Source organism: Lagenorhynchus albirostris, chromosome 11 (assembly GCF_949774975.1).
Source record: "Lagenorhynchus albirostris chromosome 11, mLagAlb1.1, whole genome shotgun sequence".
Taxonomy (NCBI): domain Eukaryota; kingdom Metazoa; phylum Chordata; class Mammalia; order Artiodactyla; family Delphinidae; genus Lagenorhynchus; species Lagenorhynchus albirostris.
The window spans coordinates 80027463-80051589 of NC_083105.1; the positions used below are offsets into that span (position 1 = coordinate 80027463).

Here is a 24127-nt window from a genome sequence, read left to right on the forward strand (position 1 = left end):
GTTTTCATTTTTTAACACACTTGTAACTCTTAACTTCATTATAATCTTAAGTGTCTGGTTAAATATTATGAACTTTCATTGCTCTGTATGCATGTATTTCATATGTTCTAGTTGATGGGTTTTAATATCAATAGAAAGTTGCACAGGGAGCTATAAAGAGGGAAAATTGTCTGCCTCTTACGGGGGAGTCAGAGAAGACTTCATGGAGAAGATAGCACTTGATCTGAGTCACAGCAGTATTCCAGACAAGAGAACAGCATTTCGATGTCTGAGCCAATTTGGTGTGTTTGGGGATTGGTAAGTGGTTTTATACAATGAGAAAGAGAGATTAAACAAGGATGTATAATAAAGAACCTTGTATCCTTTGCTAACAAACAGAATTTTCCTACTAAAATGTAAGTTCCATGAGGGCCAGGATTTTTGTCTACAGTATGCTGTTCATTGATATGTCACCAATGTCTAGAACAGTGCCTGGCAACACCAAACACTAAATAAATATTTGTTAAATGAATGAAGAAATATAATTTTTTAGGCCAGTACCTAAAAACCTGATTGCTTAGCAGAGTCACCTAGGCAAGCTTTTAAAGTCGGATTCTACAGAGATGGGTCTTAGGAATCTGTATCTTCATGAAACTCATCTGGTATTTGGGAATTACTACTGTTGGCTATGGCAAGCCATTGGGGGAGGAGTGTGTTCTTAATTATTTCAGTTGGATGGGTCATTAGTTTGATCTCCTTTGCTGTAGGTGTCTGTGGCATCCCTCCATTTAGTCCTCAGTGGCTTTCCAGGAGAATTGCAGGAGGGGAGGAAGCCTGCCCCCACTGCTGGCCATGGCAGGTGGGTTTGAGGTTTCTAGGCAATCACCAGTGTGGAGGTGCCATCATCAGCTCTAGCTGGATTCTGACTGCAGCCCATTGTGTGCAATCGTGAGTGAGACTGATGATATTTTACTAATGTATTCATGTACCGTACCTAGGACATAAGTAAAATTGTCTAACTTCTAAAATCATCCAGACTAATTCTAAAGCATGAATCTTCCTTTCAGTGTTTCTGCCCCAGGTCCACCTAGCCTCTATTTAAACAATGTCAGTGAGGAAAAAGCAAATCAAATCTTGAAATTGTTCATCCCATTTATGGGGATCTCTGATTATGTTAAGCCCAAGTCTGCTTCTCTGTAGCAGAAACTTATCGATCTAAATTTACTGCAGTTCCAGAAAACAAGAACTCAATCTCTTCTTTTTTCACATAACAGCCCTCTCACATTGCCTTAACTTAATCCTTAAGCTAAATGCTCATTGTTCTATTGTTTGTAATTCCAGAGGCCTCGCCATGCAATGTACCTTACCCTGGATTGGTTTAGTGTTGTTCCTTTTAAAGTATGGTTCACGACAGTGGAGAGCACAGTAGGATAATCCACACCTTGATCACTGAACTTTCCGTGTTTTTAAATTGTAAACTATGCCATGATATGAAAAACTGTACATAATATACATATGTGATCTAAAGAATAGTTAGTAAATGTATATTTGTGTCGCTACTACCTAGCGTAAGAAGGATCTTTACACTTTCCTTTCAAAACCCCTTAGTGCCCCTCCCAAAGAGGTAAGCACTATGCTAAATTTTGTGTTCATAATTCCTTTGCTTTTTTTTTTCGTTTTAACATCTATGAATCCCTAAAACCAGTATATCGCCTTGTTTTTCCTGGTTTTGATATTAATATAAAAGAACTATAGTTTATATTCTTATGTGATTTGCTTTTATCTTTATAACATATATAGATTAAATCATGTGGATGTGTGTAACTGTAATTAATTCACTTTCAGTCCAGACTAGTTAAGGCAATCACTTGTGGGTTGGTTCTGGACACTGTAAATTTAAATACTCCCAAGGATAAACAACAAGGTCCTACTGTATAGCAGAGAGAACTATATTCAATATCCTATGATAAACCATAATGGAAAAGAATATTTTTTTTAAATATATATATATATATATATATATATATAACTGAATCACTTTGCTGTACAGCAGAAATTTACACAACATTGTAAATCAACTATACTTCAAAGTAAATAAATAAATAAATACTCTCCAGATGATTCCAATGTACAGCCAAGGTCCAGAACCCTTCCCTGTCCCTGACTCCATCTTGACCCCTCCCCTGCTTGTCCCCGGTGGACCCACCCCCTTCCTCAAACATGCTGTGCTTGTTCCTTTCGCAAGGTCTGTGTAGTTGCTATTCCCTCTGCCATTCAGGACACCAAGGTGCATTTAGTTGTCCTGTCTCCTTCGCCTCCTCTTGGCTCTGAGTCTCACTGACTTTCCTTGTTTTTGATGACCTGGACAGTATTTAGGAGTACTCATCTGGTATTTTGTAGAATGTACCTCAGTTTGAGTTCGTCTGATGTTTTTCTCATGGTTTTACTGGGATTATGGATTTGGGGGAGGAGGAACACAGAGGCAACATGCTCTTCTTATCACATCATATCAAGGGTACAAGCTGTCAACATGACTTCTCAATGATGACGTTAACCTCCATCACTGGCCCAGGCAGTGTTTACCAGGTGTCTCCACTGTAAAGGTGCTTCTTCCCCCCATCCTTACCTACTCTTTGGAAGCAAGTGGCTAAGGGTAGCCCACACTCAAACAGTTGGGCCTTAAGCTCCACCTTCTTGAGCGCATAGCTTCCTACAAAAATTATTTGAAATTCTTCCGTATGCGAGATTTACCTCTTCTCTTCCTTTTATTTATTAAATCATGTATTTATACCGGTGCGGACTTGAAAATATTTATTTTTATAAATACTGTATATTTATTTTGTGGCTCAAATTGTTCCAGCTTTGACTACTGTGAGTTCTTTCAGAGTGGCTTCTTGTCTTTTTGATATTCCCCCATCCTTTGTGACACAACAGGATGCTCCAGGTTCATCTTAGGTATTCCCCTCTCAGTCCTAGAAACAGCCATTTCTCCCGTGAGCCCTGGTTCATTTTATTGGAGAATGGCATGAGAAGTCAAGATCTGGGTGCTGGGCACCCTGCTTGCTACTAGGGGCTATTGTTTCTAGGCCCTCTTAGCTGAAAGAGCTAGAAAATGTAAGTATGCATACTAACTCACTTATATAAACATATTTATCTATCTGTACCTATATTAAAGTAAACATGAGTTCATGCGAATATTTCCAACTCAATCCAGTAACCACATGGTTCATTCTAACACCTTCTGCCCTTGGAGAAGCCATTTTATAAGAATTCTATCGAAGTGCATTTTTATGTACCATGGAAAAGCCTCAGTTATAGCTGACTAATTAGTGAAAATTAATGCATTGGAGAAAACAGCTATTAGTATTGATACCAGAGGCACAGCAGAAGCTTTGGCAGACTCCCTTGTCAAATAGTTTAGTCTGTTCCTGAATTAATGTCATGGACCATGACTCCTTGCAGCAAGATACAGACCACAGCAAACCATTCTTCACAAGGTAGAATAGTCAACTTGATGAGTCAATTGAGATTAATAAACAGAGTCAGCTAAAAATGTTTGTGAACCATTTAAGTTAACCACAAAAAGAACTTGTGTCCAATATCATTAGTGAACCTTCTTGGTTTCTTTGTAAAATTTCATTAAAATAGTAATAATGTTTGTTTTAAAAGGCAGTTAAATAAAGTTATCAGGTAAAATCTAAACTACCTTCTCCATTTCACTAATCCATTCCGCCTCTCTGGAAGTAATCAATATTAAAATGTTTTAATTATCTGATTTTCCATTAATGTGTATGCACATTAAATGTACTTTGTAGTATTTTATAATTTTTTGCACAAAACATTGTGCCTTGTATTTATACTGATATGAAAAATGTCTGTGCACCTCATTTTTTCTTTAACTTTTCATAGTTGCCTAACTTACTTGACCAGAAAAATATCTTTTTGAAGCTTGAACTATATAGATCTTTACCTCAGAAGTGTTTGATATGCTGGTATAACCAAGGTAGTATGTTCCCTTCATGCCTTGCCTTTAGGGAGCTCTTCAGCTGATTCCTTCAAGGACTTGCTTCTCCCTGCCTCAACTTCATCAATCTTATAGACATCCAGGGCTCCATCCTCCATAGAAGGGGGCTTCTGAGTATCCAAATCCACTGAGAAGGCAGCTTTGCCATGTGGGATGAGCCAGTTGAGGAAGTGTGCAAAATCTGGGAGCTGAGATAGACATCATTTTTGCTGAAGGTCACCAGGTGCCAGGCTGGCTGGCATTGCTGGGTAGTGCTCCAAAGACAGCAACACTGTATCACCTCCCATATACTACTGACTGACAGCAACACTGTATCACCTCCCATATACTACTGTCCCTGGCACTGGTTACCCTTAGTATTAGTTCTCAAACTTCAGCAAACATCAGAATTGCCTGGAGGGTTTCTGACTTAAAGTCTGGTGTGGGGCCGGAGAGTCTGTATTTCTAACAAGTTCCTGGGTAATGTTGTTCTATCCTTAGGAAAAACCTGGTGTGTTCTTATTTTGCTGACTCCACTCTGGTCTTCGTGATCATGTGGGATTTTTAACTTACTTTAGGGCACTAAACTCACTTTGCAATTGTGCATTGGAATCTTTCTGTCTCAAACCTAAATCAGCGTTTTTTTTCAATTTCAGCCCCTTTCTGTAACTTAGCAGTTACTCTTTCTTCTCCTGTTGCAGTAAGTGATACATGTCCCATTGTTGCGTTGGGGATGAGGCCATAAGGATACAAGAAATGAAGCTTGATCATGGACAAGTGGGAAGAAAGGCTAGAGAAATTCATAAATTGATACCTTCAGCTATTGTCCCATATTGGAGAAATCTCAAGCTTTGTTGCTTTATAAAGTGTACGTTGTGTTGTCATATACTTTTTACAGTGTTCTCTACCAAATAAAAGGATATTTGATGACTGTGCACAATTTCTTCACTAGAGATTGTGAGCTACATTATCAACTCTACCATGATGTTTATTATTTCTTTGTATTGTGGACACTATTCTCTGTATAAAAAGGTAGAATGAATTTGTCATTAAATTGGTCGCCTGGACACATGCCGGGACACCCCTTGTCTCAGCCAGGGAGGTTCTTTTTCCACTCGGATTCACACAGCCAATCATGAAACCAATGCTGAGACTGGGACAGCAGAAGCTTTGTTCAATGGCAGAAGAATGGAGAAGTGGGAATTTAGTTTGAAATTCAACTTCTTAACCCAATTCTGGTGGAGACACCATATATATAGGAGGGTCGAAGTAAAAGGGAGGGAATTGGAAAGAGTGGGAGGAATATCCATGACTTATCAGAGAACAAGGATGTGGTTTGGACCTGGAACTGATGCAGCACTCGTTTTCAGTTCTTGTATGGGCTTTTCCAGTGTTGTCATGGCAACCATTAACTGTCATGGCGCTGGTGGGTACGTCATTTAGCTATTGTATTACAATGAGCGTATAATGAGGTCCAAGGTCTAGTGGAAGTCAAATCTTCCGCCATCTTGAGCCTAGTTGGGTCTAACCAGTTCTTGTTTTTCTCTTTGCAGCTTCCTCCTGAGACTTAGATACGAGCAATTGGTTTCCTTTCAAGGCAAGGGCAGGGGTATGATTCTAGGACAACAGCTTGGTAACAGCTTTAAGAAATAAGTTAGTAATGATTTAGAGGGTGACTTTGAGAACAAAGTTGATCCTTCCATTAGAGTGCATGACAGATAAGAACAATGATAATAATAAATGGCTACCATTATGGAGTCTTTACCATCTGTAGAGTACTTGCCAGGCACTTTACCTAAGTTAGTTCCCTTAATAGAGGCACATTGAAACACATGAATGAGTCAGACTTATCATGCAAGAAATTGAAATGAGCATGGTTATGACTAGAGAGAAGATGCCTATGTGTATTAAGAAACATCTCCTTTGAATAAAGTGTATTGAAAAATAATTTCAATAAATTTTATTGAAGAAACAGTTTTGAGAAATGAAAACTTAATCTCTGAGCTGAAGTGACAGTGTACTTCTGGCAATTGAGAGACTCTTTACTTGGATATTTTTTCAACTGAAGATCTTTTTTTAAAATTTATTTATTTATATTTGGCTGCATTGGGTCTTCATTGCTGCACGCAGGCTTTCTCTAGTTGCGGCGAGCAGGGGCTACTTATCGTTGCAGCACGCGGGCTTCTCATTGTGGTGGCTTCTCTTGTTGTGGAGCACAGGCTCTAGGTACGTGGGCTTCAGCAGTTGTGGCTCGCGGGCTCTAGAGCGCAGGCTCAGTAGTTGTGGAGCACAGGCTTAGTTGCTCCGTGGCATGTGGGATCTTCCTGGACCAGGGCTCAAACCCATGTCCCCTGCATTAGCAGGTGGATTCTTAACCACTGTGCCACCAGGGGAGCCCTGGAGATCTTGATGTGGCAAATTAATGGATGTACATTTAAATTTTTAAACATCTTTTTGAAGTATATCAAATGTGTGCAAATCTTTAGTACAGTTAGAGGAATTTACACAAAGCAAACACCCATGTAACCAGCACCCAGATCAAGAAACAAATAGGGGCCCCCCTCGAGCCTCTCCCAACAATCACCCCTCTAACAGGAATCAGTGCCCTGATCTCTAACACTATATGTGAATTTTACCTATTTTTGAATTGACAAATTCTTTTTTAACCTGAGTTTCATCAATTCTGGTTCCTGTAATATAATGTTTGGATACTTTTAACAGTAAAACATGGACCAGAATCTACCTCATTATGAAGGTAACTTTTTTCATGCATTCCTAATATCACTATGAAATTAAAATAAGCTCTAACTTTTCTTTTTTCCTTCTTAACTTAAAAATAGTCTTTGGTGATATTTGATAAGGGCTCCAAAGACATTTTATGGCCAAAAGAAGGGGGCAAGATACACAATTATGAACTTGTTCTCAGGTAGGTCAGGAGGCAGAGTGTAGCATTGCTGGTTACACAAAGGTGCCAGACAGGGTAGTGGGTGGCCCCTGACTGAACTGAACAGTGCATGTTGGTAGGGCCAGAAGGGGTTACACCAAATGGTGAAAAATGTGTTTTCATGACAAACTTTTGTTGTTCTTCTCTCTCCAGGAAAAATAATCCACTCTTGTGGACCATTGTTGCTGGAGACCATGACAGAACCTTGAAGGAACCAACTGAGCAGGTGAGAGATGGTTTTAATGGTTATTCTGCCTAAATTTTCACATGCCAGGGAATACATTTAGCTAAAACATGTAGTTATTAATCCCCTAATGCCCTCGTATACTTATCATTTATACTAACATTTAAAGATACTATTTAAGATCACATTTAATCTGAAAATTAGGTGAGGTGAGTCAGGAAGTACAAATTCAGGTCCATGTACACAAGTCCACCATAGTCTGGTTTTTCCAGGACCACCAGTCCTCAGAAAGCAGTGCATGGACTCCTGTAAATTATTAACAGAGATTGCCCTTTTTAATTTAGTACAAAGTCATCTTCATTACTGATGTGTGGAAATGCAGAGATTTAAGATTATTTTGGACCAGTATACAAGGAAGTTGTTCAACTCATTGACTTTGCCTTGTAATCTCTTGCTTGCTAACAATACAGGTGAGAAGGGCAAAACACATTGTGGTGCACGAAGACTTTGACAGACTGACCTTTGACTCTGACATCGCCCTAATACAGCTGAGCTCTGCTCTGGAGTTCAACTCAGTGGTGAGGCCAGTGTGTCTCCCGCACAGCACGGAGCCTCTGTTTTCCTCTGAGATCTGTGTTGTGACTGGATGGGGAAGTGTTAGTGAAGGTAAACATTTTACTTTTGCATAAACATCACTGCTGGTTGAGAGTTTTGAGAATGTGTCATGGAAATGATATCAAGTAGTATCTGCTTTAGCCCTTCTTCCTTCTGAAACATTGAAACCATGTTTTATGTAGCTGTAAAGCTCATCAAATTAGAGAATGAGCTGTTTTATATTTTTCCATCAGGGTGACTTAATCATAGGTAGGCTAGATCTGTGAAAGGCCAGATAGAAGTATTTTATGCCTTGTAAGCCATGTGGTCTCTTTCACAGCTATTCAAATCTGCCGTTGTAGCACAAAGCAGCCATGGACAATATGTTATAGCATGGATGTGGCTGTATTCCAACAGAACTTGTCCATGAGTCTTAAATTTTATACAATAATCTTGTCACAAAATGTTATTCGTTTTTTGGATTTTCTTTTCAACCATTTAAAAAATGTACAAATCAGAATTAGTTGATAGATTGTAATAAATAGGCTTGGGGATGTAATAACTAGGCTTGTAATAAATAGGCTTCAGTTAGGGCCTGGCATGAAATTGGCCTGTTGGCTGGGGTTTGATGACCCCTGGGCTAGATTCTAGATTTCTTAAAGCCATAGTGAAATACTGAAAGATCTGAATGGGTTGATGTTTGTGTCCTGCTTCTTTTCACTGTATAAAGTTATTTTCTTTTATATTTTCCTTCTGTTTATATGTCATTTAAAGTCTGTGAGCTTGCAGATGTAGAAGACAAACTTACGGTTACCAAAGGGGAAAGGGGGCGGGGAGGGATAAATTAAGAGTTTGGGATTAACATATATACATTACTATATATAAAATAGATAAACAACAAGGTCCTACTGTATAGCACAGGGAACTAAATTCAATATCTTGTAATAAACTATAATGGAAAAATTTATATATAAACTATATATAGTTTATATATAAACTATAATGAAAAAGAATATATATATATATATATATATATATATATATATATAACTGAATCACTTTGCTATACACCAGGAACTAACACAACATTGTAAATTAAATATACTTCAATTTAAAGAAAAATAATGATAAAGTCTGTGAGCTTGAAGGAGGTGAGATATCTTTGACCTCATACAGTATTCATGTTCTCAGCTTACTGTGCTACCTGCAGACAAATTGCATTTTCCTAAAATCTTCACCAACCACCATATGAGGAGATTTTATCCTCCCATTCTGAAAATGAGGAGATTATGGCCCTGAAGTCTAAGTAATTTGCTAAAATTCCATGGCTAATAAATATCAAAAGTGGGATTTAAAATCAGTGTGGCTCAGCTGATAAACCTTGAATGGCTTATTTGTTACATTTGGAATACAATCTGAACTCCTAGCCCAGCATTGAAGGCTCTGCATTGGACCTCCCCATACTTCTCCAGCCTCAGTTCCTCCTTTGTCCCCTTGTTGGCTGACCTGTGTCTTCTTTCTTTCTCAAGCTCTGTGCTTTGTTTCCTTGGCCCCGGAGCACTCCTATTCCGTCTTCTCACAGCCCCTCCTCTTTACTCCATCCTCAACTCAAATCTTCTCAGACCCCTTTCTTGCAGCAGGACTGTCCTTCCTTCACTCTCTGCACTACCTGGTTTTATCATCTCCTTCCACATAAACGGACTTAACATATTTTACAGAATCATTTTCTACATCCCACCCCTTAGAGCGGGAGCCTCTTGAAGGCAGATCTCTGCCTAATTTACTGCTCTCTCTCCAGGACTCAGCATCTACCTAGCATAGAGGAAACAGTAAATTTTTATTGACTCACTGGCCTCAAAGCCCTTGAATAAATGTGCCTGTTCTTTAACATCTTCAACCTTCACCAACTCTATGACCACCAGACGACGGAGGTTGTTACAGTTTTATAAAAGGTGAATTCAGTCTTTTAGTCTCAGAGAGAAAACAAGTTCTCAGTTTTGAGACATGGTAATAAGCAACATTGTTAGGGATGGTCCCTGAAAAGAGGATTTTAAATACATTAAATTATCTATGTATTAGATTACTACATTAAAAAAATAATAAGGGCTTCCCTGGTGGCGCAGTGGTTGAGAGTCTGCCTGCCAATGCAGGGGACCGGGGTTTGTGCACCGGTCCGGGAAGATCCCACATGCCGCGGAGCGGCTGGGCCCGTGAGCCATGGCCACTGAGCCTACGCGTCGGAGCCTGTGCTCCGCAACGGGAGAGGCCACAGCAGTGAGCGGCCCACGTACCACAAATAAAAACCAAAAACAAACAAACAAAAAACACTAAAAAAAAATAAGATTTAGAGTCGGACCTAGGCTAGGTCCTAGTTCTGTCCCATAGGTGCTATGTGATTAAATCTTCAGAGCTCTGGCTTTTTCATGTGTGAGATTAGTGTGACAGCCCACCTCACAATGTTGTTGTGAGTATTAATAGCTTAGAGTAAAAAGCTTTATAAATATATTAAGGAACTATTTACATAAATTTAAATATAAATAAAATATATAAGATACTATTTACATAAATGTAAATTAATTTTTTTCAAAAAGCTATAGGGCTATCAAATACTGAACTTACCTTTTTTTAATTAGTCATAAATCTAAAGTGATAAAATAAGTCACGCAGAACACGTGTTAACATAGACCTGCCTGAGGGCCAGGCGGGAGAAGAAATTCTTTAGTGTTCATCATCAGTGTCATCTTAAATTAGAGCTGAGATTAGGCCTCAGTGATAATAAAGGAACAAGAGAAATATGGTTTTGTTTTATATGAGTGCTACCAGACACGACAGTCCAACGAATCAGAGACGAGGCATTGAGGCAAGGAATACTTTATTCGAAAAGCCCGCAGACCAAGAAGACAGCAGACTAGTGTCTCTGAAAAGCCATCTTATGGGGTTTGGCCAGTTTCTTTTATAGCACAGAGAGGGGGAGGAGATGAGGAAGTAAAGTAAAATGGCCATAAGTTTTGCAAATATCACCTGGAATGGCCAGCCTCCAGGAGGGGATGTGTTAATTTCTTCTTTCTTGTAGCCATCCACAGGTGGGCAGAGTCCAGATGCTCCCCCGAACAAAGGCACTTTGTTTTAACATTCAGGCAGAGGGGCAGGGTTCCCCGAGGCAGGCCATTAGGTACAGACAGTATCGTTTCAGTGAACAAAAGCTGCGGAAAGCAAAGGTTAAAGTAAAAGAAACAGATCCAACATGTAGTCTGATTTGGCTCTTCCCTGTTACCACTGGAAATCATATAAATATATTATTGTTATGTAGTCATAATATGTTTACGTAAAATATTTTACAATTGACCTTTGAACAATGAGGGGGTTAATTCAAGTGTCATTTATAGTCAGCCCTACATACCACAAACCGTGTAGTACTGCAGTATTTACTATTGAAAAATATCTGAGTATAAGTGGACTGGTGCACTTCAAACCTGTGTTGTTCAAGGGTCAACTGTACCTGTAAAAATATATGAACATATATATTTATAATATAAATTATCTGTGACACCAATTCATATCTTACTGAATTTCTCTTTCTGAATTCTTAATAGCTATACTTGAAACACTGAAATTTAAATCAGAATTAAGCTAGAAAAAAAGTGTTTCTGATCTTGTTTCTCCTGCCAATGGATTTTCTTCACCAAGATGTCACATCTGGAAATAAAGATGTCCTGCACAAAACACTGTGTTTGGATTCAGAATTCTGCATCAGCTTAGGCAAAACCGAATGATGGCAGCTGTGTCGGTGTAGAGCAAGTCTGAACTTAAATATATTTCTTTAACACCACTTGTTGCTTACTTCATTATCAAGCTCTCTTTCTGAATCTATTTCTTAGATGGTGGCCTAGCGAGTCGCTTACAGCAGATTCAAGTGCTCGTGGTAGAAAGAGAGGTCTGCGAACGCACTTACTATTCTGCCCATCCAGGAGGGATTACAGAGAAGATGATCTGTGCTGGCTTTGCAGCATCTGGAGGGAAAGACGTGGGTCAGGTGAGAGCATTCTAATTTTGCAGAGGAAGATAGGAAGTTGTCATCTGTTGGAGATTCTCCTTAGACAGGAAGAACCTACTCTCAAAGCCACAGACAAGCATCTTGGCCTGCAGCATCAGGCCACACCCCTACTCGAAAGCCAGTAGGACAACAGGAAGAGTGAATTACTTGGTCCAAACTTGCTGAGATGGCAGAGAGGAGACAGAAGCAACCATCAGTCAGAGGGGAAGTGGGTACACAGAGGAGCCCATGAGAAAGTAGGAGAGGGCAACACCACTGAACTGGTCTGCAGGTGGGAAGATGTGTTCAGATATACTTAAAGCTTTGGTAAAAGGGGAACGAGCAAATAAGGATTATAAATTAGTGTATCCTACTTATGCCTTAAGAGTTTTATCGTTTCAAATTATTACTAAACTCCTGGGTACTCACACTTAATTTTCAACCACAGAATAAAATAAAATAATCATGAAGAAAATGAGAACCTTTGAAAAAATGGTTTTCATATGCCGCAGAAAACAAATCACAAAGCAGTAGTTTAATTTTAGTGATATCCTAGAGGCACGAACCTGTGCAGATGTATTCACACGTCAGTTGGACAAGCATGCTATTGGCAAGTTCAGAATCAACTAGGAAAAAGACAGGATGTGGGCAAAAGGATTACAAAACACCAGCTTTAATATCCACAAAGCCGACTGAGGAATATGCCTTAGGTATGCAACCAAAAAGTGTTTCCAACACTAAGCAGCCCACCTTGAACACCTAGTCTGGACTTGAGGCAGCCTGCCTAAGGGAAAGTTGGGGTCTGTAGAGCAGACACACTTCCAGATTGTTGTATCATTTCATATTGGTCTAGAGTAGAGAGGGAAGAAAGAATGAATCTTGAGTTGCAGCTTTTTGATAGTCCTCCCCTGCCTCCCCAAAAACGCTCCCCCCACCCCCCTGGCCACGAAGAAACAGAAACCAATGGATACCACCTCTATGGGGAGAAAACTGGGCTTTAATCTGGATAGAAGTCTTTCCATTGGCAAAAATGAGAAGAGAAGGAAGGAGGTCCCCTCTTAACTTTGAATATAAATTGAGTGTAGTTAAACCCTTTCCTTGTGTCAAGCACTGCCCAAATTCTGTTTTATGTTGCATATTGTAATTTGCATTCTTCAGAAGCAGACTCTGAGAAGAGGATTCAAGGGCAACAGTCTGCTTAGAAAGTACAAATATCACTGGTAGAAATGTGAGGAGGTGGTACAGGGAAGGGAAGGCAGTCCATCTATTGATGTGCTATTAATGTGCTATGAAGCCAACTACCACAGGGAGGGACTGAGCTGAATCCTGCAGCGAAACTCTGGCGTGATGCAAAACACACGCAGTATATTTATCCCCTCCCCTTGGAGGGGTGAGGGAGCTTCCCCAGAGTCACGGTTGGAAGGCTGCAGGGGAGCATTTCCCGCAGTCTGAGCGGCCTTATGGCTGTGGTGGACAGGGCAAGGGCCCTCGGGCACACAGCCGGCATGGACTGGAAGGTCCGAGGAACATGGGAAGGGCACTCACACCATCTGCTAGAGGACATTACTGTTATATTATAAAAATCCAATAGAAAAGTACTCTGAATTAATGTGTTCATTCTCCCCCTTTTGAGGGATGGTTTTTCTTTCTTTTTCACATGAAGAAAATTACAAATGGCTCTGCTGTCTCTGTCATGTTTAACAGCATGTAACATTAAGGGAAGAGCTTAATCTATCAAGAGAGCAAATAGGTCCATGTCAGAGGTGACCCAAATACCATAATCTCGGTTGGTACCTATGTTTATTTCAGCTACATCCAGCTGTCACTTTCCCTGCAGTGTGACCAAATTTACAGCCACTACAAAGAAAGGAAAATAGGAGAGATTCTGACTAGATGTGGCTAGCTTTCTTTTATAAAGAATACTGAATTACTAAAAGGGTGACTTCAGAAACTTGCTTTGATGAAACCGACTCTAATTTAATTTCTATCAGGTAATTGGTTTTTACCCCAAAAAAGGGTTTTTAGCCTCCTGTGCATACTCAGGGGTAATGGACCTGCTCATGTAATTTCTCATCCAGGAAGGTGAACATCAGAATGCTGGAATGCAGAGACATGGGAGTTTCAGATACACAGTGTAGAATCCTGTGGTTCTTTGCTCACAACAAATTTTAGATTTTTTTTTTTAACCTCAAGTTCTTTGACCTACCATTGATCTTTGTCTTCACAGAGTGATACATGTTCTGTTTTTGCTGACTTTTCCAGTCTAGTTCTTATTTCTCTCCTCTTGCTTACTATTTTTCAGCCACATTGATTGCCTTCTGACCTCAAACTTGCCACATCCTTGTCTAAGTTGGGGCCTTAGCCCAGATATTAATTCTGCATGAAAACGCTATTCCTCCAGGTTTTTGAAAATCCACCTCCTTATTTTTCATGTACGAGCTCAAATGTTATTGAAACTACAAATATATACATGCACGTGTAAGCATACACACAGCTACCATTGTTCTCAACTTTTCACTCTATTTCCTTTATGGCTATTATCACCATCCAATTTGTTTACATTCTTTTCCAGAATGCCTGGCTCACAGTAGGCACCGAATAATTTTTAAAATAATCAGTAGGTACCATTTGTTTCTTGAAGATTTACCATGTGCGAGGCCCTGTAATAACTGCTGACCATAAAAGATAAATTAGACAGGCTCCTTCTGTATCACAAAATGTTTGTAATTAACTGAAAAATTCTATGTTGTGTATGTGTTCGTACTGAATGAATGAGTGAATAAAAAAACACCTGATTTGACAAATCAGACTATTTTCAAACTGGAAGGGCCTCCTAAGTATAATCTTAAATTATGTGGGAAAAAAATTAGGCCCAGAGAAAATGTTAATTGTTCTACATTACAGATTAAGGAATCGGTCTCCTATTCCCAGTTCAGGATTTCTCCTGTGAAATTCTCCATATAAAATAAACACTTATCTCAAATATGTTATCAGCTCAGTTTATTTTATAAGAAGACAATTAAATTAAAGGTTTAGTTTGGTCCTAAGTACATTTGTGTCAAAAAAAAAAAAAAAAAGCCCTGATAAAAAATCAGAAAGGCTATCTTAAAAAAATGCAAATCCTATGTTTTAAAGCTTGGGTTTTTTTCAGTTTTATTGAGATATAATTGACATATAAAATTTTATAAATTTAAAATGTACAATGTGATGATTTTGATACACTTAGGTATTGTGAAATGCTTACCATAGTAGGGTTAGTTAACACCTTCATCACCTCACATAATTATCATTTCTTTCTTGTGCTGAGAACACTTATGATCTACTCTCTTAGCAGCTTTCAAGTAAGCAATACAGTATTGTTAACTACAGTCACCATGCTGTACATAAGATCCCTAGAACCTGTTAATCTTAAAGTTTACACCCTTTGACCAGCATCTTCCCATTTTTCCCACTTTTTAGGTCTCAGGTATATGTGATATCATACAGTAATTGTCTTTCACTGTCTGACTTTTCACTTAACATATTGTTCTCAAGGATTATCCATGTTGTCGCAAATGACAGGATCTCCTTCTTTCTCATGGCTGAATAATATTCCATTTTAGTATTCAGTATTCTCATGGCTGAATAAATAAACAAATAAGTAAACAAATATACATATAGACACACACACACACACACACACACATATATATATATATAATACACACACACATATACTCCATACATCTTCTTTATCCATTCATCCTTTGACAGAAAAATAGGTTGTTTCCATATGTTGGCTAATGTGAATAAAGCTGCAGTAAACATGGGGGTGCAGATACCTCTTCAGTATCCTATTTTTATTTCCTTTGGCTATATACCCAGAACAGGGATTGCTGTATCATATGGTAGTTCTATTTTTAATTCTATTTTCCACAGTGATATACCAATTTATATTCCCACCAATGGTGCAAAAGGATTCTCATTTTTTCCACATCTTTGTAAACACTGTTTATTTCTTGTCTTTTTGATGATAGCTGATCAAACAGGTATGAGGTGATATCTCATTGTGCTTTTGATTTGCATTCTCGTGATGTTGAGCACATTTTCATGTACCTGTTGGCCATCTGTATATCTTCTTTGGTAAAATGTCTATTCAGATCCTCTGCCTATTTATAAATTGCATTTTTTTGTTATTGATTTGTATGACTTCTATAATTTTGGATGCTAACCGCCTATCAGATATATGGTTTGAAAATATTTTCTCCCGTTCATGGGTTGCATTTTCATTTTGTTGATTGTTTCTTCTGATGTGCAGAAGCCTTTTAGCTTGATGTAGTCCCACGTACTGATTTTTGGCCCTGTTGCTTGTGCTTTTGGTTTCATATCCAAAAAAACTGTTGCCAAAAACAAAGTCAAAGGAGCTTTTCGGGCTTCCCTGGTGGCGCGGTGATTGAGAGTCTGCCTGCCGATGCAGGGGACACGGGTTCGTGCCCCGGTCCGGGAGGATCCCACATGCCGCGGAGCGGCTGGGCCCGTGAGCCATGGCCGCTGAGCCTGCGTGTCCGGAGCCTGTGCGCCGCAGCGGGAGAGGCCACAACAGTGAGAGGCCCGCGTACCGCAAAAAAAAAAAAAAAAAAAGGAGCTTTTCCCTGTTTTCTTCTAGAAGTTCTGCCATTTGGGGTCTTATGTTTAAGTCTTTAATCTATTTCAAGTTAATTTTTGTGGTGTAAAATAGGGGTTCAGTTTTATTCCTCTGCATGTGGTTATTCAGTTTTCCCAACACCATTAGTGAAGAAACTAGTTTTTCCCCATTGAGTATTCTTTGCTCCTTTTTCAAATATTAGTTAACTATATAAATGAGAGTTTTTTCTGGGCTCACAATTCTGTCTCATTGGTCTGTGTGTCTGTTTTTATGCCAGTACCATACTGGGTTGATTACTATAAATTTGTAATACATTTTGAAATCAGGAAGTGTGATGCCTCCAGCTTTGTTCTTTCTCAGGATTGTTTTGACTATGCGAGGGTCTTTGTGGTTCCATGTGAATTTTAGGATTTCTGTGAAAAATGCCATTGAAATTTTGATATGGACTGCATTGAATCTATAGCTGGTTTTGAGTAGTGTGGACATTTTAACAATATTAATTCTTCAAATTCATGAATGTGGGATATCTTTCCATTTCTTTGTGTCTTTAATTTTTTCATCAAAGTCATAGTTTTCAGTATAGAGACATTTTACCTCCTTGGTTAAATTTATTCCAAAGTATTTTATTCTTTTGATGCTATTGTACATGGGATTTATATATGTGTGTGTGTGTGTGTGTGTGTGTGTGTGTGTGTGTGTGTGTGTGTGTTTTGTTGGTGTATAGAGACACAGCTGACTTCTATATTTTGTATCCTGAAACTTTACTGTATTCATTGATAAGTTCTAACAGTTTTTTGGTGGAGCCTTTAAGACTTTCTGTATAAAAAGACTTTCTTGCCTGATTGCTCTGGCTAGGACTTTCAGACTATATTGAATAGGCCTGGTGAGGGTGAGCACCTTTGTGTTATTCCTACTCTTAGAGGAACAGCTTTCAACCTTTCACTGTTGAGTAGAGTGTCACCTGTGGGTTTGTTATATATGGCCTTTTTTATGTTGAGGTATGTTTTATTTACACCCAAGTTGTTGAGAGTTCTTAATCATGCAAGAATGTTGCATTTTGTCAAATGCTTTTTTGTACTATTGAGATGATGATACGATTTTAACTTTCACATTTATTGACTTGCATATGTTGAACCACCCTTGCATCACTGGAATAAATCCCACTTGATTATGGTGATTGATCCATTTAATATACTGTTGAATTCAGTATGCTAGTATTTTGGGGGTGTTTTTACATCTATGTTCATTAGGGATATGGGCCTAATTATCTTTTTTTCTAGTGTTCTTTTCTGGCTTTAGTATGAGGGTAATGCTGACCTCATAAAATGAGTTTTGGAGTATTCCCTCCTCCAGCTTTTGGGTAGACTTTGAGAAGAATTCTTGTTTAAATGTTTAGTAAAATTCACTAGTGAAGCCGTCTGGTCCTAGGCTTTTCTTTGTTGGGATGTTCTTGATTATTGATTCAATCTCCTTTCTTGTATTGGTCTGTTAAGATTTTCTTTTTCCTCTTGATTTGGTATTAGTAGGTGGTATGTTTCTAGGAGTTTATTTCTTCTAAGTTTATCCAATTTTTCGGTTTATAGTTGTTCATAGTGGTCTCTTATGATCCCTTGTATTTCTGTGGTACCAGTTGTAATGTCTCCTCTTGCATTTCTTTTATTTGTGATTTCATTTATTTAAGTCTAAGTATTCTAAGGTATACAAATTCATAAAAATAAATCTTTAAGAAATTAAAGAAATATATTATGAATAAATTATTGATTATTCCTGTTCCAAAACTGAAAGCAGGAGTTCTGATTAAAGCAATTTTAGAACATGTTTTCTTGGTGTTCCAGGGAGATTCTGGTGGGCCATTAGTATGTAAACATGAAAAAGCTCCCTTTGTCCTCTATGGCATTGTCAGCTGGGGAGCCAGCTGTCCCCAGCCAAGGAAGCCAGGCGTATTTGCCAGGGTGAGTGTCTTCTTGGACTGGATTCAATCCAGAATCAAAGGTAAATATTTTTCAGATATTATAAAAAGGTGCCTCTTTTTTTTCGAGCGGGTTTGGGAGAGGTGAGAGTGGTGGAAATCAGCATTATGAAAGATACTATATTATTACCATAATATGGTATTTTATTTATTTTAGTTTCTAAACACATTAAAATTCTGTAAGAATAAGTTCTTCCTTAGGCAGAGTTATGGTAAAACTGACATTTCCTGAGGCTGCTTTAATCCTAGATTTGCATTCTCTTTGAAAAAAATCTGCTCTGGAACAAACTACATTTTGTCCTTAGGCTTTCATCTTTATTTACTTTTAACATGTTCTCCCCAGATGCAGGTCCTGTTTTACTTCAGATAAATAAAGAAAACAAAATCTTAACAAGACAACAATTGCCACCACCCACACCTTCAAGAGACAGCGCATCTGGGCCAGGTAGTAGATGTTCATGTTATGCCATTAATATAGCTAGTAAGAATTTAGCAAAAAACATTGCTCATCTGGGTTCATTAATTTTCTTTGGAATACCGTAAACTGTGTCTTCATTCTGGTTGGCAGTTTAAGCTGAAAGACAGGAGAGTTGTTATTGTTACTGTCTAGGGATCTTTTCTACCCCATAGATACAGCTGTTACAGGTTAAAAAAAAAAAAAAGTCTTGTGGTTGTGAACAGTGCTTGAATTTTGGAGAAGTTCATAGAATTATTCTGACCTCTGAGCTATTTATTGCTACATGAACAAAGGCCCTTAGGCTTTCAGGTATCTTGCTAGATAAAGACACTGGATATTAGATGACCAAGACGAGTATCAGTGTTAGTGTCTCTCTTAACTCTCCCCCAATTGTCAGTGTCTGTTTGCTAATAATATTTTTAGTTAAAAGCAAAAAGGAACTGGAGATTTAGATGTCTGTGATAGATTTATAAGAAGATAAAAGTTCCATGATACAATCATTCTTGGTTTCCAAATGGTCAGGATCTTTCCCTTTTCATCCATCTCTGCCCCATCCACTCTCATATACACTCAAGCCCAATAGACAACTAGAAAGAGTTGGAGGAAAATTGAGAAGGATGCAAGAGAGAAGGGGGAGACTTGCTAGAGTGATGACCTTCAGTAGAAGAAAGTGGATGAGATCTAGTGTCCAGGTGGAAGGGCTGGTCTTGGATAGGAGCAAAGTGCAGTTTATCCATAGTTGCCAGATGGAAAGAACAATATTTAGGCACTGCTGCTGTTGTATGGGTACATGTGGGAATGGGAACAGCAGTTCTCCTCTAATTGCTTATATTTTCTTAGCACATGAAACAGAGGATTGTGGGAGAGGCTCTGAGGGTTTTGAGAGAAAAACGAGAAAGTAGTAAACAGTTCTCGAAAAAAGTGACCAAGTGCATGGAATACGAAAATGTTGTAGAATTGTTTGGCAGCATAAAAGCCTCTGAGATGAATGATCATAAATTTAGAGGAAGACTAATCAGTTAGTTTGGTTGTATGTTTTCCTCTGGAGACACTGAGGCATACCACATAGATGCAGCCCAGGTGGAGAGTAGATTCAATCACAGTGGGTTTTTCCAAGTATACAAGAGTATAAGGGAATTGAGAGTGTATATGAGGAAGAGATTAAAATGATGGATGGTTGGAATTCAAGCTAGGAAAGTAGTGAAGCAAGGAGGAAAAGTTAAGGAACAAGAAAAGGTGGTGGAATAGATGAATTACAAGTCTCAAAAGGTGAAGGAGCATTGGTGTAAGCTGAAAAATACAAGATTGTGGTTGGAGATGGTGGTTCTTGAAATTGAGTTTATGCAAGGCTTACAGTTATTGCTAATGACCAGGTCTCTAGGGGCTGACCCTTTGGAGAAGTGAATGAGGTCAGGTGAAGGACAAGATCATTGGAGGAAAGTTGAGAGACTGAAAAGATTCAGTGCTGGAAACATCATCTGTGTGGCTATTGAAATCAGCAAGATATATGGTAGGAATAGTGTTGGAGAAAATGACTGCTAAAATCTTCTAGGAATGAAGTGGAGTAACTCAGGGACCAGTTATGGGTGGTAGGTTCTGACAACACAAGAGTCAGGAGTCAAAACAAGAGTCAAAGAGTCATATTTAGATTAAATTAAATATGGAATTGGGGTTGAGATGGAGAGCAGACTTAGGTTTAAGATCATAAAACCTAATGATTTTGATGGTTTAACTGAATAATTTCAATGAGTGCCAAAGTAAGTTAATGCATGTTAAGCACTTAGAATAGGGATGGTATGACCCATGATGAGGGTCAGTAAGTGTTGTGGTGTAGTGACCATCAAGTGTGTTCTTTGAACTGTCCCATTCAGACTATTAGAAAATGAACATTGTTAAAATGCAGAGAAGATATTTCTCATTTGTATGTGTTCAGAAATACTTACGCATACCAAAGAACTTCCAAAGTTTTACATATAAAAGGGTATTGTTTTGTTTTACTTCTATGAATATTCTATGAGAAAAAGTGTTAGGATTCTGCCATATTTAACACCTACCCACTCCCACCACTTGCTTTTTACACAAGGGAATGAATGAATCTTAGCAATGGTTTTTTGAAATTGTTACCCCATTTACCAAAAATAGTGAGTGGTTGGGAATTCATGACTTTATATGATTCAGTTCCTTTTCTTGATCTCAGTCACAAGCTCCATGAATGTAATCATTTGTCCCAGCAACATAAGTGCTCAGCGAAGTCAATGAAGCTTTTACGAACAGATCTTCAGTTGCATCTCAAAGAAGGAAAAAAATGAAAACAGGCTGGGATTAGAGGATGCAATGCAGTCCACTGTGAATTTTCTAAGAAATTTTTAAAATTCAGTTAAAAGTCATTTTAAGTAATTATTGTTTAAATTATACTTCTACAACCTCATTTCACAAAAGTAGGACACATTAAATGGGATGATCATTTTACCCAAGAACTTGTAACTGATGGTAATTGTTTTAATTTTCTTCTTGCGAGCCTAAATTATTCAAGTTTATGATAAAATCTCATTTTTCTTTGTCTTATTTATGTGGTCCCTGGTGTCCCTATGTTCTGAATCATAGGCTGTTACTCTGAAGTGGAGCTGGAAGAGCCCAGAGGCTTTTTTTCCTCTCCAAGATATCCACTGGATTATAGAGGAAAACTGGACTGTTCTTGGGTGCTCAGAGTTTCACCAAGCAGTATGGCAAAACTTACGGTTGAGTATCTGTCACTCCCTGGGTCTCATGTGTGTGGCGATTCAGTTCTGACTATTTATGAAGAAAACCACAATGAGAGAAGGATGTCAGGTAAACCTGAGGGGCATTTATACATTGTGCTGGGAGCCTTTTCTGTGTAGGCGGCTTATGTTCAAAGGGAGAGTTTGACTTGGTAATAATACTGAAATGTTGATTCATGTAGTAGGCGTGACTTTTTTTCTAGGCACATTTAATATTTTCAAAATTTGAATTTACAAAACAGGTATACTAAAGGTTGAGTGGAAGTGTTTGTATGTATGTGTATTCGGAAAAAAAAAAAAATACGGGAGAACCCAACTTCTTCAAACATAGCAGAACCATGCCAGAATGCCAGAAATGTGTGTAAGACAGAGGAGGGGTTAAGATAATTAAAAATCATGCAGGGGGTAAGGTGCTGAATTTTCAAATAAAGCAAAATACATTAAAGGCTTTTAAAATGGTAGAATTAAAAAGATTTGCTAATAACATGCCAACTGTCAACTCATTTCCTGTACAGGCAAACCTGGTTTTGTTCAGCAAACTTGCCACCTGTTCTTTTTTTTTTTTGCGGTACGCGGGCCTCTCACTGTTGTGGCCTCTCCCGTTGCGGAACACAGGCTTCAGACGTGCAGGATCAGCGGCCCTGGCTCACGGGCCCAGTCGCTCCGCGGCATGTGGGATCTTCCCGGACCGGGGCAAGAACCCGTGTCCCCTGCATCGGCAGGCAGACTCTCAACCACTGCGCCACCAGGGAAGCCCGCCACCTGTTCTTTGTATAGGTGTAACACAGGCTTTTTGGGTGTCAGTAAAGGGGGAGGTGGGAAGGTGTTGGAAATAATTTGGTTGATGGGGATACCTGGAAAGAAAAGTTTAGGTATGTTACTCTGAGTGTGTGTGATTCACACACAAGTGCATGTGCTTGATTCAGGAGTATACGGAGGCCAGGGAATTGCTTTGAGGTTGAGATTTTCTCAGGATAAATTCTGAGAGATTGAATTATTGACTTAGAAGGCTCAAACATTTATTTAAAGGATCTTTCTTTAGAAATACTATCTCATTTAGACTGCAGAGAAAACGATTAACTGCCTATCCCCCATTGCACATTTTTCCCCTATGATCAGATTACCTTCCCCATCCACCCTGAGTAAAATGCTCCTTGTAGCTGCAGTGAAATCCAGACTCCCTAGTATGACCTTTTGCCTCGCTCTCCCTTAGCTCATCATGCTGTCCCCTTAGGGCCCTTGTCCATCACCACCTCTCCCAGCTATTCAAAGACCTCTTCCTCATGCATCTAGTCAAGTCTTGACTAGACTGTGCCTTCTTTTTTTTTTTTTTTTTGATTTGACATTTTTTAATATAATTTTAAAGGTTACTTTGCATTTACATTTGTATAGCTGAAACAAAATACTGGCTCTATTCCCTGTGTTCTACAGCACATCCTTGAGCCTATCTTACACCCAATGGTTTGTGCCTCCCACTCCCCCATCTCTATATTGGAGTCAGCTTCTTTTTGTTATATTCACTAGTTCTTTTTTTTTTTTTTTTTTGAGTATAACTGCTTTACAATGCTGTGTTAGTTTCTGCGGTACAATGAAGTGAATCAGCTATATGTGTACCCATATCCCCTCCCTCTTGGAGCTCCCTTCCCCCACATCCCACCCATCTAGGTCATCACAGAGCACTGAGCTGAGCTCCCTAGGTTCCCACTAGCTATCTATTTTACACATGGCGGTGTATTTATGCCAAACTTAATCTCCCAATTCATCCCACCCTCCCCTTCCCCACCTGTGTCCACATGTCTCTTCTCTACATCTACGTCTCTATTCCTGCCCTGCAAATAGGTTCATCTGTACCATTTATCTAGGTTCCACATATATGAATTAATATATGATATTTGTTTTTCTCATTCTGGCTTACTTCATTCTGTAGGACAGACTCTAGGTCCATCCACATCTCTACAAATGACCCAGTTTTGTTCCTTTTTGTGGCTGAGTAATATTCCATCGTATATATGCACCACATCTTCTTTATCCATTCATCTGTGGTTGGACATTAGGTTGTTTCCATGTCCTGGCTATTGTAAATAGTGCTGCAGTGAACACTGGGGTACATGTGTCCTTTTGAATTATGGTTTTCTATGGGTATATGCCCAGTAGTGGGATTGCTGGGTCATATGGTAGTTCTATTTTTAGTTTTTCAAGGAAACTCCATACTGTTCTCCACAGTGGATGTATCAATTTACATTCCCACCAACAGTGCAAAAGGGTTCCCTTTTCTCCACACCTTCTCCAGGATTTATTGTTTGTAGATTTTTTGGATGATGGCCATTCTGACCAGTATGAAGTGATACCTCATTGTAGTTTTGATTTTCATTTCTCTAATAATTAGTGATGTTGAGCATCTTTTCATGTGCCTCTGGGCCATCTGTACGTCTTCTTTGGTGAAATGTCTATTTAGGTCTTCCGCCCATTTTTTTAATTGGGATCTTTGTTTTTTTGATATTGCACTCCATGAGCTGTTAGAATATTTTGGAGATTAATCCTTTGTCTGTTGCTTTGTTTGCAAATATTTTCTCCTATTCTG

General features: G+C 38.8%; 1 protein-coding gene across 1 annotated transcript in view; it reads left to right on the plus strand.

Moving 5' to 3' along the window:
• Positions 1 to 24127, plus strand: part of OVCH1 (ovochymase 1) — a 63021-nt gene that overhangs the window by 15497 nt on the left and 23397 nt on the right. Inside the window, exons 12-18 of the mRNA XM_060167068.1 lie at positions 747 to 927; positions 7080 to 7152; positions 7581 to 7776; positions 11583 to 11737; positions 18197 to 18353; positions 18680 to 18775; positions 21392 to 21616. Coding sequence (XP_060023051.1) covers positions 747 to 927; positions 7080 to 7152; positions 7581 to 7776; positions 11583 to 11737; positions 18197 to 18353; positions 18680 to 18775; positions 21392 to 21616 — 1083 coding nt within the window. The remainder of the gene's footprint in view (positions 1 to 746; positions 928 to 7079; positions 7153 to 7580; positions 7777 to 11582; positions 11738 to 18196; positions 18354 to 18679; positions 18776 to 21391; positions 21617 to 24127) is intronic.